This window comes from Elephas maximus, chromosome 6 (assembly GCF_024166365.1).
Source record: "Elephas maximus indicus isolate mEleMax1 chromosome 6, mEleMax1 primary haplotype, whole genome shotgun sequence".
NCBI classification, from domain to species: Eukaryota; Metazoa; Chordata; class Mammalia; order Proboscidea; family Elephantidae; genus Elephas; species Elephas maximus.
The window spans coordinates 84956666-84970267 of NC_064824.1; the positions used below are offsets into that span (position 1 = coordinate 84956666).

The 13602-nt window shown below is 39.6% G+C and overlaps 1 protein-coding gene across 1 annotated transcript in view; it reads left to right on the top strand.

Moving 5' to 3' along the window:
• The first annotated feature begins 545 nt into the window (after nucleotides 1-545).
• Nucleotides 546-13602, top strand: part of FAM171B (family with sequence similarity 171 member B) — a 58982-nt gene continuing 45925 nt past the window's right edge. Inside the window, exon 1 of the mRNA XM_049887615.1 lies at nucleotides 546-882. Coding sequence (XP_049743572.1) covers nucleotides 672-882 — 211 coding nt within the window. The 5' untranslated portion in view covers nucleotides 546-671. The remainder of the gene's footprint in view (nucleotides 883-13602) is intronic.

The window sequence follows — 13602 nt, forward strand, 5'->3', positions numbered from 1 at the left end:
GGCTACCGTATGCTTAAAGCAATCAAATCTTGATCCCTTAGTCCAAGTTAAGTGCGGTATGAGGGGAATCAATGTACTCTGGGGACAGGTGAGGGGAATTTTATTCCAAGGAAACCCAGGTGGTGTAGTGGTTAAGTGCTATGGCTACTAACCATAGGGACCGCAGTTCGAATCCGCCAGGCGCTCCTGGAAACTCTATGGGGCAGTTCTACTCTGTCCTATAGGGTCGCTGTGAGTCCGAATCGACTGGACCCTTTTCTGCAAAGGTTTCCGGTGCTTCTGTAGGGGTTGGGGAATCTGAAGGTCTACCAGGTACCAGAAAAGCTTCCCTTTCTCGTTTATCCTCGGAAGCCTCAACCCGAACAGCGCAGCCAGCACCCCACGAAGCCAGTAGCCTCGGGGCAACCCGGCCGGGTGGGCTCTGGGGCGCAGGGCAGCGGGCGCCCGGCGTGCCCCTCCCCGCGCGTCACGTGCAAGAGGATGCACACTCCCCGCTCCTATCGTCCGCCCCCTCCTCCTCCTCCCCGGCCTTCTGGCGGTGAGGGTGTACTAGGCAGACCGCGCGAGGAGCAGCGAGCGAGAGAGCGGGCGCGGCCAGGAGCCCGCAGCCCTGGCGCCCGCCGCCGCCTGGAGCCCCGCAATATGCCGCCTCAGCCCTCTGGCTATTGGCCATGGCGAGGCTCTGCCGGCCGGTCCCCTGCACTCTGCTCCTTGGCCTGGCTGCGGTGCTGCTGAAGGCGCAGCTGGTTTCCGCGGCCGCCAGAGCCGAGCTCAGCCGCTCCGACCTCAGCCTCATCCAACAGCAGCAGCAGCAGCAGAGGGAGGAAGCTGAGGAGGAGAGGCCAGAGGTGCCTGGGGCATCCTCCACCACGCCTGTTCCAGGTAGGTCCCGCCAGTCCGGCCCTTTCCATCTCGGCCGGCGATGTTAACTGACGTCTCCGCCTTCTTTACCCCTGCCCAGATCGCTTCCCATCGCCTGTTTCTACCCAGTCCCCACCTTCTGAGACTGCCTGCCCGGGACTCCATCCCTGCTGTGGTGTTGGGAATCTGCCCTTTGGAAGAAGAGCTTTCTGGGAAACGCAGAGCAGCACTGCAGTGGGGTGGGGAGGGGTCTGAAGAGGTGGGAGGTGGGTCACTGCCTCGACTGATTTTGTTCTTCTCCCTCCCTTCTTCCTGAATTCTTCCCTTTGCCCTGGGAACGACGTACACGCAGACACGCACGCGTCTCAAACCCCTTTAGCATTTTGTTATCTTTCCTTTTCTCTCCTAGAGACCGAAAAATCTTGCAGTAGACACCCACACACAGCCTTTTCACCATCTCTCCGCGCATGCTGTATTTAAATTTAGATCTGGAGAAAGAAATTTTGATTTAGTATTTATTTCTGCTTCCCCTTTTCCCAGGAAGGTTTTAAGGCAGTTTGCCAGAAGGCCTTCAGTACAAGAGTATGAAACAAAACGAAATAGGTTGTCATTGAAGGAAGGAGAAAAGGAGAGGAGGACAGATAAAATAAAGCCTGTAGTGATGTTAGAACAGCAAATGCCTGCCCTAAGAGAAGGAAATCTCCTTACTTGTCAGTAGAACTTAAATGACGCAAATTTTTGACGTTATTCAGTGAAGGTGAGGAAATACGACTGGAGCATATATGGCCGTGAAAGTCCCACAGGTCCTACTTAGCCCCCTTGCCCTCCATCCCATTAAAACTCTTCTGGCAAGCAAAAAATGAATATCCATTTTAATAGCCTCTCCCCACCCCTCACTACATTTCTCTTCAGTACTGTAGATGCTGCCTGCTATTTGAAAATGAAATAGCCATCAAATTTCTGGCAAGTGGGTTTAGGTTTCTGCAAAACCAAAGCAGAGTGTATTGTAGCATTTGTTTTTGTTTTCAAGTCCTCCCTAGTAACATTATACAAGATGCTGAAAACGAGATTTTAAAAAGTGGAATCAGTGTCTTATTTTGTATTGCTTGCTCATCATCAAAGAGCAATACCCAGGCAAGCCAGCTGCGATTCATGACACAGCCAGGATGATTTAATTTATCCGAGTGCTCTGTGCATAGGGTGAAATCACCAAAGTGTGCAGGAAATCATGTGTTTCTGACACGCTCTTAAACCAATTAATAACACTCACATGTGGATAAAAGTCCTGAAAGATATACAGTGTTTTGTGGTTTTCCTCCCCAGGTTTTTATAACTGAAAGTGATAACAACATGGCTTGGGTAAGGCTCCTGTAGACATGCTATTCACGAAACTTTAGGAAATTTGAGATAGGAGAGTGACTCAGAACCTGTCTTCATTACAAGAGGGATTTCATAAATTAACTACGAAAACAGAAGTTTGGGAGAATGTTGATGGTTTTATGGTTTGCAGTATATTTTTATTTCAATTTATCTTCTTTCAGGAATATTAGTTAAATGGGTTTTTACTACAACAGTGTACATACATTGTGATGAGGGTTATGAATAACTGCAATAATATGAAACCTTTCATATCAAGCACCTAAATTAAAATATTTGTTTTCTGCTATTCTGTAAGGGGATATTTTTCAAAAGGATGATAGTTTGGGAAACTAACAATTTTTGTCTTATTTACCTTTTGGATTATTTATGAGAAAGGAGCCACTACCGGAGTCCTGAAGGCACAGTGGTTTAAGAGCTATGGCTGCTAACTTAAAGGTCAGCAGTTCGAATCCACCAGCTGCTCCTTGAAAACCCTCTGGGGCAGTTTTACTCTGTCCTGTGGGGTCACTATGAGTCGGAATCAACTTGAGGGCCACGGGTTTGGTTTTTGGGTTTGGTATCCAGTAGATTAAACTAGAGCCTGAAAAGCAACATGTGATGGTTCTTGCTTCTCCCTCAAAAACTAACCCCCAAAGAAGAGAGCAAGTCCATTAACCACGCTTTTAGTTATTGGAATATTGAGGTATATAATGAGACACAGCCTACAAGCAAGTAAAGTTAAAATATTCCTCTGAGCACATTGTGACCTCTACAGTGAAGTAGTCTTTCTGCTTCAACCTTTATTCGCCTACCTCCTATTTTCTACACACAGCTAGAATGGTTCTTTTAAAAATGTTAAATAGGTTCATTTCTGCTCATAACAGAGTAGTTTCTCATCTATCTCATGCTGGAAGCCTAGATCCTTAAAGCGGCCTACAAAAGCCTGGATAATCTCTCCCAATCCCCCCTCCCACCCTCAGTTCCCATGGCTTTTAGGCTAACTCACGCCACTGTAACCCCACTGGCCTCGCAGTTTCTTGAATTTGCATGTTGGCTCAGGCCCTGGACCCTTGCACTTGCCATTTCCTCTACTTGGAATTCTGAAACTTCACTTTCTTCAGGTTTTGCTTATATGTCACTCTAGCTGAGAGACCTTTCCTGACCAGCTAATATTAGATAGTAATCTGCACACTCTTTCAGCCTTTCCCTGATTCATTTTCCTCTGAGGCACTTATTATCCTCTACTATTCTTATAAGCCTATCTCCCTTACTAGAATGTAAACTCCATGAGGATATAAACTTTGTTTTGTTATATATTTCTAGCACCTAGAAGAGTGCCTGGTATGCGAGAGGCACGCAAATATTTATTGACTGAATGAATGTATATGCTGGCAGTAGGATCACTCACTTTCTGGGTATATGCTGTTTAATGTCTTGTGAAATTCTTCTTTGGAATTTGTTGTGTACCGTTGAAACAATTTTAGCAGGGGACATATAAAACTAAAGTTAGGTAGAGATATATGTGTGTAGAAATTATAAAGTATTTAAATTTTAGATCTTTAATCTTTGCTAAATTCAATGTTTCATCATGTGCTAACTACAGAGGACTGATTGATAAGTAACATTTGAGTCTCCTCATTACCTTCTGTCTAAAGATTCTTTGCTCAAGTGTGTTTACAATCCTCTTTTGACCTAGAAGGGTATTAACATATTATACTTAAAATAACTGTGATTGAGCCCGAGTTCATTCTTTGCCTCTGTATGGTCTTCTGACATGCCTTGTGAAAACCTATGGAACTTTACTCAGGCAAAATTTAGAAAACTAATAAGACACATTTCAGTAACTTGTTCAGTGACTTGTATGTGATTGAGGCTTATCAGTCCATAGTAGAGAAACTGACCATTGACTTTGATTAATATTCTCTGGATTTTATTATTCTGAAATTTTATGTCTCTTTGTATTGAAACAAGAAACAAGAAAGTGAGGTTAAAAAAAGTTAAATATGAGATTAAAAAAAATGTGAATTGGTCTTCTGGAAGGAATTATAAATAAGATGAGGATTTAAAAAAAAATCCATTTTCTCGTTAACTTATAAACACTGTCTTCCGAGAGTAGTGAGAATAAAGATGAAGATGGGGATATAGCTGTCAAATCAATTGTTTTCTCTAGTTTATGCAGCTCTGATTTCTCCATCTGCAACAGTATTTGCTAGAAATAACTATTTGAGGGAGCAGAGAAGAATTAATTTGGGGGTTGGTGGTAGCTTAGGCAACCATATCATGTTCCCTCTGGTGGCCCATTAAATGGGTGCCGTGCTGGGGGTGGGGGTGAGGGGAGCTGGAGAAAATAATGAGCTCCATTTTAAATTCTCCATGAGAAGCTAGACACAGGGGATCTTCATGGATGTTTTAGAAAATGTTCTCTGCTCACAGAGGAAGCTTCTTAAGAAGGTATATTTTCAGGCTATGGAATATTTTGATTGTACGTTTCAGAGGTATGTATTTTAAAACTTTTTATTTTTGCAAAATGTCAAATATATTCAAAGTTTACATAACAGTGTATATAATGAACGCTCATACCCATCACCCACCTTCAACAATAATCAAAATTCTGCCATTACGGTTTTACACACACCTCCACTCACTCTCACTACATGGGATTATTTTTTTTTAAGTTTTTTTTTTTTTTTAAGGTAAGATGTACATTCATATATTATATACATACATACCTGTACTATTTTGACAAATGGATATGCCCATGTAACCCTCACTCCTGTGAAAACGTAGAACCTTTATATAACCCCAGTAAGTTCCCTTATGTCCCTTTCTTACCCAGGGACAACTGTTGCTCTGATTTTTCCCATCATAGATTGATTTTTGTGTTTCAAAACTAAAAAATACTAAAACCGTTGCTGTCGAGTCGATTCTGACTCATAGCGACCCTATAGGATAGAGTAGATCTGCCCCATAGAGTTTCTAAAGAGCTGCTGGTGGATTTGAACTGCCGACCTTTTGGTTAGCAGCCTGAGCTCTTAACCACTGTGCCACCAGGGTTTCTAGAACTTAATAAAATGGAATCATAGCATAGTACTCTTTTGTGTCCAGCCTCTTTAATATAATTTCCATAGGTTTCATCCATGTGGCTTGTTGAGAAGTTTATTCCTTTTTATTACTGGGTAGTACTCTATTGCATGAATCGTCACAGTTTGGTTTTTCCCTTCTGATGATGAACTTTTGGGTTTCCAATTTTGGCTGTCGTGAATGAAGGTGCTGTGAACATTCTTGCACAGATCTCTGTGTTGTTATGTTTTCATTTCTCTTGAATAAATGCCAAGGAGTGGAATTGCTGGGCCAAGTGATATACTTTTGAAAGTTAAGAAGCATTTTTTCTTAATATTATGTATGCTAGGAAGCTACCTTATTTAATAAAATGATTAATTAAATTTAATGAAATTTGATATAGGGTAGTATTATAAACTTTCTTATAGAGTCAAATAACTTGATTTAAACTTATTATTTTAAGTAAACCTGATGAAAATTTCCCATCCATGAAAGTGTTTGTTTACTTGTTTCTGTTCAAGGAAATTAGAAAATCAATAGGAGAAGTAGGAAAAGAAATTGACTATCCAAAAGTACTCATGCTTTAAAGACCATATTCCCAGATGGGGTAATTATGATATCTTTCCAGGATTTTAATAACCAAAAGGAGCTATTTCTTGGTGTTAATTACAGGTTGAAAAACACATGCCATTTTGTTGGATTTGAGTCCAGTTTGTTTTAGTGGTGGTTTTTTACAGTGTTCTTAATGTGACTGAACAGAAACTGTACCAAATATTTTTCTGGAGCAAACCTCTTCCCCCCAAGTATATAAATATTGAACTTGATTCTCTTTCAGTGTTCTGCCTGACAAGGTTAGCTGCAGTATTGTTGTCATTCATTCATTGGCTTAGTGTCATGTTTCTTGATTTTCTTACGTCAATTTCAGATTGCCTTAGTAGGAAATGGATGCTGTATTTTCCATCTGCTGTTGGTAAAAGGGGGGCCCTGGTGGTGCAGTGGTTGAGAGCTACAGCTGCTAACCAAAAGGTCAGCAGTTTGAGTCCACCAGCTGCTCCTTGGAACTCCTATGGGTCAGTTCTACTCTATCCTATAGGGCTGCTATGAGTCGGAATTGACTCAATGGAAACGGTTTTGTTTTGTTTTTTTAAATTGGTAAGAGGAGGAGCCCTGGTGCCACAGTGGTTAAGCACTTGGCACTAATCGAAAGATTGAGGATTAGAAACCCACCAGTGCTCTGTGGCAGTCTGCTTCAGTAAAGATTTATAGCCTTGAAAAGCCCATGGGGCAGTTTCTACCCTGTCCTATAGGGTCTCTATGAGTCGGAGTTTGACTCCACAGTAATGAGTTTATTGGTAAAAAGTGTGCTCTGAAATTTTACCTGGAAAATTCTGAAACTATGAAAGCTATATGTAGTAATGAGATATATCCATGTCTTGAAAGATTGTGTTTGGATATGCCTCTTCGTGTAAACTCAGTCCCCTTGTTCAAGACATATCAGGTTCTGTGCCTTTTACATTCTTTTTCTTTTATGACTGTTCATGCTATAGGTGGTGTTCTTAAATACTTACTGATGACGTGTGTGGGTATAAAGGCTATTTCACTTGGGCCTGAAATGAGTAATTCTGAGTGTTATTTCATCTAGGGCAGTGGGTGTCAAGGAAATGGTAATCACTTTTTATCATTACTAACGTGTCAGCTCCGCCTCAGTAACCTAGTGAACCAAGAGTGTAAAATGTCTCAGTAACGTATTACGCCTCTCCCAGACCTTCAGTTGAGAATTCATGTTAAACTCTCCATAATAAGGCTATGTCTTGCATGAAAATTGAGATTTAAAATTAATTTCATTTATACTTGTGAGATATGAACTTCTTTGGAATGTGCTTTTTTTTTCTCAGGTAGGTTTATGCCAATATTATCAGTTGTTGTGTTTAGTTCAGTTTTGTTCCTGTTCAGTAAATAAATTTTTGAAAAATTTTATTTTGTTGTTGAGAATATACACAGCAAAACATGCACTAATTCAGCCATTTCTACAGGTACAATTTAGTGACATTGATTACATTCTTTGAGTTGTGCAACCATTCTTACCCTCCTTTTCTGACTTGTTCCTCCCCCATTAACATAAACTCACTGCCCCCTAAGGTTCCTATCTAATCTTTCAAGTTGCTCTTGTCGCTTTGATCCCATATAGGTAGTTCTTAAAAGAGCATAATACTCAAGGGAGAGTTTTTTTACTAGTTAAGCTAAACTGTTGTTTGGTTTTAAGAAGACTTCAGGGGATATTTTTAGTTTAAGTTTTAAAGATTATCTCAGGGCAGTAGTTTCAGGGCTTCATCCAGCCTCCTTGACTTTAGGAAGTCTGGAGTCTACAAGAATGTGAAATTCTGTCTGCATTTTTCCCTTTTTGATCAGGATTCCTCTACAGAATCTTTAATCAAAATGTTCAGTAATGGTATCCGGGCACCATCCAGTTCTGGTCTCATGGCAGAGGAGGCAGTTGTTCATGGAGGCAGTTAGCAACACGTTCCATATCTTCCTCCAATTCCTGACTCTTTCTTCGTCCTGTGTTGTTCCAGGCAAATAGAGACCAATTGTCATGCCTTGGATGGCTGTTTGCAAGCTTTTAAGACCCCAGAAACTAAGCAATGAACTAGGTGGTAGAACACACACACCACACACCCACTGCTGTCAAGTCGATTCCGACTCATAGCAACCCTAACAGAGTAGAACTGCCCGATAGTTTCCATGGAGCGCCTGGTGGATTTGAACTGCTGACCCCTTGGTTAGCAGCTGTAGCACTTAACCACTATGCTACCAGGGTTTCCGGTGGTAGAACAGAAGCACTAAATACGCCCTTAGGCCAATTAACAGGTCTGTTCCGTGAAACCATGACCCTAAACCTGCAAACCAAGGAACTAAATCCCATGAGTTGTTTCATTGTATGTGAGCAGCCTCAGCAGCTACTCTCTCTTTTTTTTTTTTTTCCTGTTGTAAATATATCCATCACACAGCTTTTGCCAGTTCACCTTTTTTGCAGATGTATACCTTATTGACAGCAATTACAGTAATTGGCTGTGTAACCCTATCCTTAATCAATGTGATTTTTCCATCACCATTAAACTCCCCTTTCCCCCTCCCTCCTGCTCTTGGTAACCACTAATAAACTTTGGACTCTACAGATTTGCCATTTCTTGTCTTTTTATATAAGCGAGGTCATATAATATTTGTCCTTTTTGATCAACTTATTTCACTCAACATAATGTCGCCATCCACATTGTAGCATGTATCAAGACTTTGTTTCTTCTGCTGGCTGAGTAGTATTCCATTTTATGTGTGTACCACATTTTGTTTATCCATTCATCTGTTGATGGGCATTTAGGTTGTTTCCACCTTCTAGCTATTGTGAATAATCCTGCAATGAACATTGCTTTCAAGTCTTTTTTTTTTGTAATTAAAATTTTTTTTTTTACTGTGAAAGTTTACAGTGCAAGTTAGATTCTCATTCAAAAATTTATACACAAATTGTTTTGTGACACTGATTGCAATCCCCCCAATGTGTCAGCACTCTCTACCTTTCCCTTTACACCCTGGGTTCTCCATGTCCATTCGTCCAGTTTTGCTTTAGGGCAGGTGTTGCCCATTTGGTCTTGCATACTTGAACTAAGAAGGATGTTCCTCATATGTGTTTTGTTTTATAGCCCTGGCTAATCTTTGGTTGAAAAATGAACTTCAGGGATGGCTTCAGTTCCGAGTTAGTAGGGCGTCTGAGGACCATAACCTTGAGGTTTTCTCCAGTCTCTGTCAGACCAGTTGAGTCTCATCTTTCTGAATTTGAAATTTGTTCTATCTTTTTCTCCCGCTCTGTCTAGGACCCTCTATTGTAATCCCTGTCAGAGTGGTCAGTGGTAGCAGACAGGGGCCGCCTAGTTCTTCTGGGTTCAGGCTGGTTGAGGTGGTGGTTCCTGTGGTCCAGTGGTCCTTGGGACTAATATTTTCCTTGTGTTTTTGGTTTTTTTCATTCTCCTTTGCTACTGATGGGATATGACCAATAGATGTAGCTTAGATAGCCACTTGCAAGCTTTTAAGACCCCAGATGCTACTCACCGAAGTAGCTTGTAGAACATTTTCTTTATGAACTATGTTATGTCAGTTGATCTAGATGTCCCCCCGAGACTATGGTCCCAAGCCCTCAGCCTCAGTAACTCAGTCCCTCAAGGTGTTTGAATGTATCTAGGAAGCTTCTATGACTTTGCTTTGGTCAGGTTGTGCTGACTTTCCCTATAATGTGTGTTATCTTTCCCTTCATCAAAATTAATACTTGTTTACTATCTAGTTAGTGATTTCCCCTTCCAAAGCCTCCCCTTTCTTATAACAATCAAAGATTGTTTTTTTCTCTGTGTAAACCTTTTCTTGAATTTTTATAATAGTGGTCTCCTATAATGTTTAGCCTTTTATGATTGACTTATTTCACTCAGCATAATACCCTCCAAGTTCATCCATGTTGTGTGAGGTGTTTTCTGGATTCATCATTGTTCTTTATTGTTGCATAGTATTCCATTGTGTCTACGTACCATAATATGTTTATCCGTTCATCTGTTGAAGGGCACTTAAGTTGTTTCCATCTTTTTGCTATTGTGAATAATGCTGCAATGAACATGGGTGTGCATACATCTATTCACAGATGTATTCCTAGTAGTGGGATTACTGGTTCATATGGTATTTCTATTTCTAGCTTTTTAAGGAGGTACCATATGATTTTCCATAGTGGCTGTACCATTTTATATTCCCAACAGCAATACATAAAAGTTCCAATCTCCCCGCAACCTCTCCAACATTAGTTGTTTTTTTTTTTTTTTTTTTTTTGATTAGTGCTGGTAATGTCAGGGTGAGATAGTATCTCATTGTAGTTTTTATTTGCATTTCTGTAATGGCTAATGAGCGCAAGCATTTCCTCATCTGTCTGTTAGCCTCCTGAATGTCTACTTTGGTGAAGTATCTTTTCCTGTCCTTTTCCCTTTAATTAGGTTATTTGGCATTTTGTTTTTGATTTTATGGATTTTAGAGATTAAACCCTTGTTGGATATCTTGTAGCCAAAATATTTTTCCCAGTCTGTAGATTCTCTTTTAATTCTTTCGGTGAAGTATTTTGATAAGCATAAGCATTTAATTTTTAGGAGCTCCAGTTACCTAGTTTATCTTCTGGTGTTTGTGCTTTGTTATGGTTTGTATACTATTTATACCATGTATTAGGGCCCTTAGCATTAATCTGTGTCTTTTTCTTCCATGATCTTTATTGATTTAGGCTTTATATTTAGGTCTTTAACCCATTTTGAGTTCGTATTTGTGAATGGTGTGAGATATTGGTCCTGTGTCATTTTTTTTTACAGATGGACATCCAGTTTTGCCATTTGTTAAAAAGACTGTCTTTTCCCCATTTAATGGACTTTGGGCCTTTGTCAAAGATCATGTGACCATAGGTGAATGGATTCTTTTCCATTGATCTATGTGTCTGTTGTTGTGCCACTACCATGGCTGTATAGTGCGTTCTGAGATCAGGTAGCGTGAGGCCTCCTACTTTGTTCTTTTTTTTTCAGTAATGCCTCACTTATCAGGGGCCTCTTCCCTTTCCACATAAAGTTTGTGAGTAGTTTTTCTGTCTCATTGAGAGTGCTGTTGGTATTTGGATTGGGATTGCAATGTATCTGTAGATCACTTTGTGTAGAATTGGTATTTTCACAGTGTTGAATCTTCCTGTCCATAAGCACGGTATGTTTTTCCACTTACATAGCTCTCTTGGTTTTTTGCAGTAGTGTTTTGTAGTTTTGTTTGTATGATCCTTTATATCTGCGGTTAGATTTCTAATTATTTTATCTTCTTTTAGGGACTGTTGTAAATGGGGAAACCCTGGTGGCATAGTGGTTAAGTGCTACAGCTGCTAACCAAAGGGTCGGCAGTTAATATCCGCCAGGTGCTCCTTGGAAACTCTACAGGGCAGTTCTACTCTGTCCTGTAGGGTCGCTATGAGTCGGTATCGGCTCGACGGCCCTGGGTTTGGTATTTTTTTAATTGTAACCAGTATTGTTTTCCCGATTTCCTTTTATAAGTTCTCTTTGTTGGTGTATGGTAATCCAGTTGATTATTATATGTTGATCTTGTATGCTGCTTAATATTTCTATTAATTACGGTAGTTTTTTTGTGGAATCTTTGGGGCTTTCTGTGTACTATTCTATCATCTGTGAAAAGGGATAGTTTTACTTCTTCCTTGCCAATTTAGATGCCCTTTATTTCTTTTTCCTATAGCTCTTGCTAGGACTTCCAGCACAGTGTTTAATAGGAGTGGTGATAAAGGGCATCTTTGTCTTGTTCCTGTTCTCAGGGGGAATTCTTTCAGCCTCTCTCTGTTGAGAATAGTATTGGCTGTTGGTTTTGTGTAGATACCCTTTATTATGTTGAGAAATTGCTCTTCTATTCCTATTGTATTGAAAGTTTCTATCAGGAATGGGTTTTGGACTTTCTCAAATGCCTTTTCTGCGTTGATTGAAATGATCATGTGATTCTTTTCTTTTGTTCTAGTTATGTAGTGGATTACGATAATTGATTTTCTAATGTTAAACCATCTTGCATAGCTGATATGAATCCCACTTGGTCACGGTGTATTTTTTTTTGGTATGATGCTGAATTCTATTGCCTAGCATTTTGTTTAGAATTTTTGCACCTGTATTCATGAGAGATACTGGTCTCTAATTTTCTTTTTTGTGGTATTTCACCTGGCTTTGGTATCAGAGTTATGCTGGCTTCATCAAGTGCTTTTGTGAGTATTCTTCCTCTGAAATAGTTTGAGTAGTACTGGTGTGAGCTCTTCTCTGTATGTTTGGTAGAATTCTCCAGTGAAGCCATCTGGGCCAGGGCTTTTTTTTGTTTGGGAGTTTTTTTTTTTTTTTAACCTCTTCAGCATCCTCTTTTGTTATTTGTGTATTCAAATTTTCTGTCTTAGTTTGTGTCAGTTTAGGTAGGCAGTGTGTTTCTACAGATTTGTCCATTCCATATTCTCAAATTAGTTGAAGTATAATTTTTCATAGTATTCTTTTATGGACCTTTTTATATCAGTTGGGCCTGTTGTAATATCCCCCATCTCATTTCTTATTTGGGTTATTTGCCCCCTCTCTTGTTTTTCTTTTGTTAGTTTGGCCAGTGATTTGTCAATTTTGTTGATCTTCTCAAAGAACCAACTTTTGGTCTTTTGATTTTTTTTCTATTGTTTTTTCTTTTATTTCATTTATTTCTGTTTTAATCTTTATTATTTCCTTCCTTCTGGTGCCTATGGCTTCTTCTGCTCTTCTCTATTTGTTGAGTTGTAGGGCAAACGTGTTGATTTTTTTTTTTTTTTGGCGTGTGTTTATTGCTAAAAGCTGACCTCTGAGCACTGCCTTTGCTGTGCCCCCAAATTTTGGTATGATGTGTTTTCATTCTCATTTGATTACAGGAATTTTTTAGTTCCCCCTTTGATTTCTTCTATTACTCCGTTGTTTTTAAGCAGGGTACTTCTTGTTTTCTTGCTCTTCCTGTTATTCTATGGCATTGTGATCAGAGAGAATGCTTTGTTTTATTTAAATGTTTTGGATTTATTAAGAATTGCTTTGTGGCCTAAAATGTGGTCTTTATGGGGAGTTGTCCATGTGCATTGGAAAAGAGTGTATCCTTTGCTACTGTTGGGTAGAGTATTGAATATATGTCTGTGAGATCAAGTTGGTTGATTTTGGCCTTTAGATGTTCAGTACCTTTGTTGAGTTTTCTTTCTAGATGTTCTGTCCTTACCGAGAGTGGTATGTTGAAGTCTGCTATTATTATTGTGGAACTGTCAGTTTCTCTTTTGAGTGCTGTTAGAGTTCGTTTTATGTATTTTGGAGCCTTCTCATTGGGTGTGTAGATATTTATTAAGGTTATGTCATAATGATGGATTGTCCCTTGAATCATTCAAAATGTCCTTCCTTTTATGACAGATTTTGCCTTAAAGTCTGTTTTTGTTTGGGATTAATATTGATAGTCCTCTTTTTTGGTTACTGTTTGCTTGATACATATTTTTTCCATCCTTTGGTTTTAATATATTTATGTCTTTGTGTCTACGATGTGTCTCTTGTAGACAGTATATTTCTGGGTTTTTTTTAAATCCATTCTGCCACTCTCTGTCTCTTTACAGGTGCATTTAAAACATTTACATTCAGTGTGATTATCAATAGGTATGAGTTATTGCTGTCGTATTGTTGTGGTTTGTTTGTTTGTGGTGGTAACCTTTCCTTTGTTCCTCTTATTTTCCTGTCCTCAGTT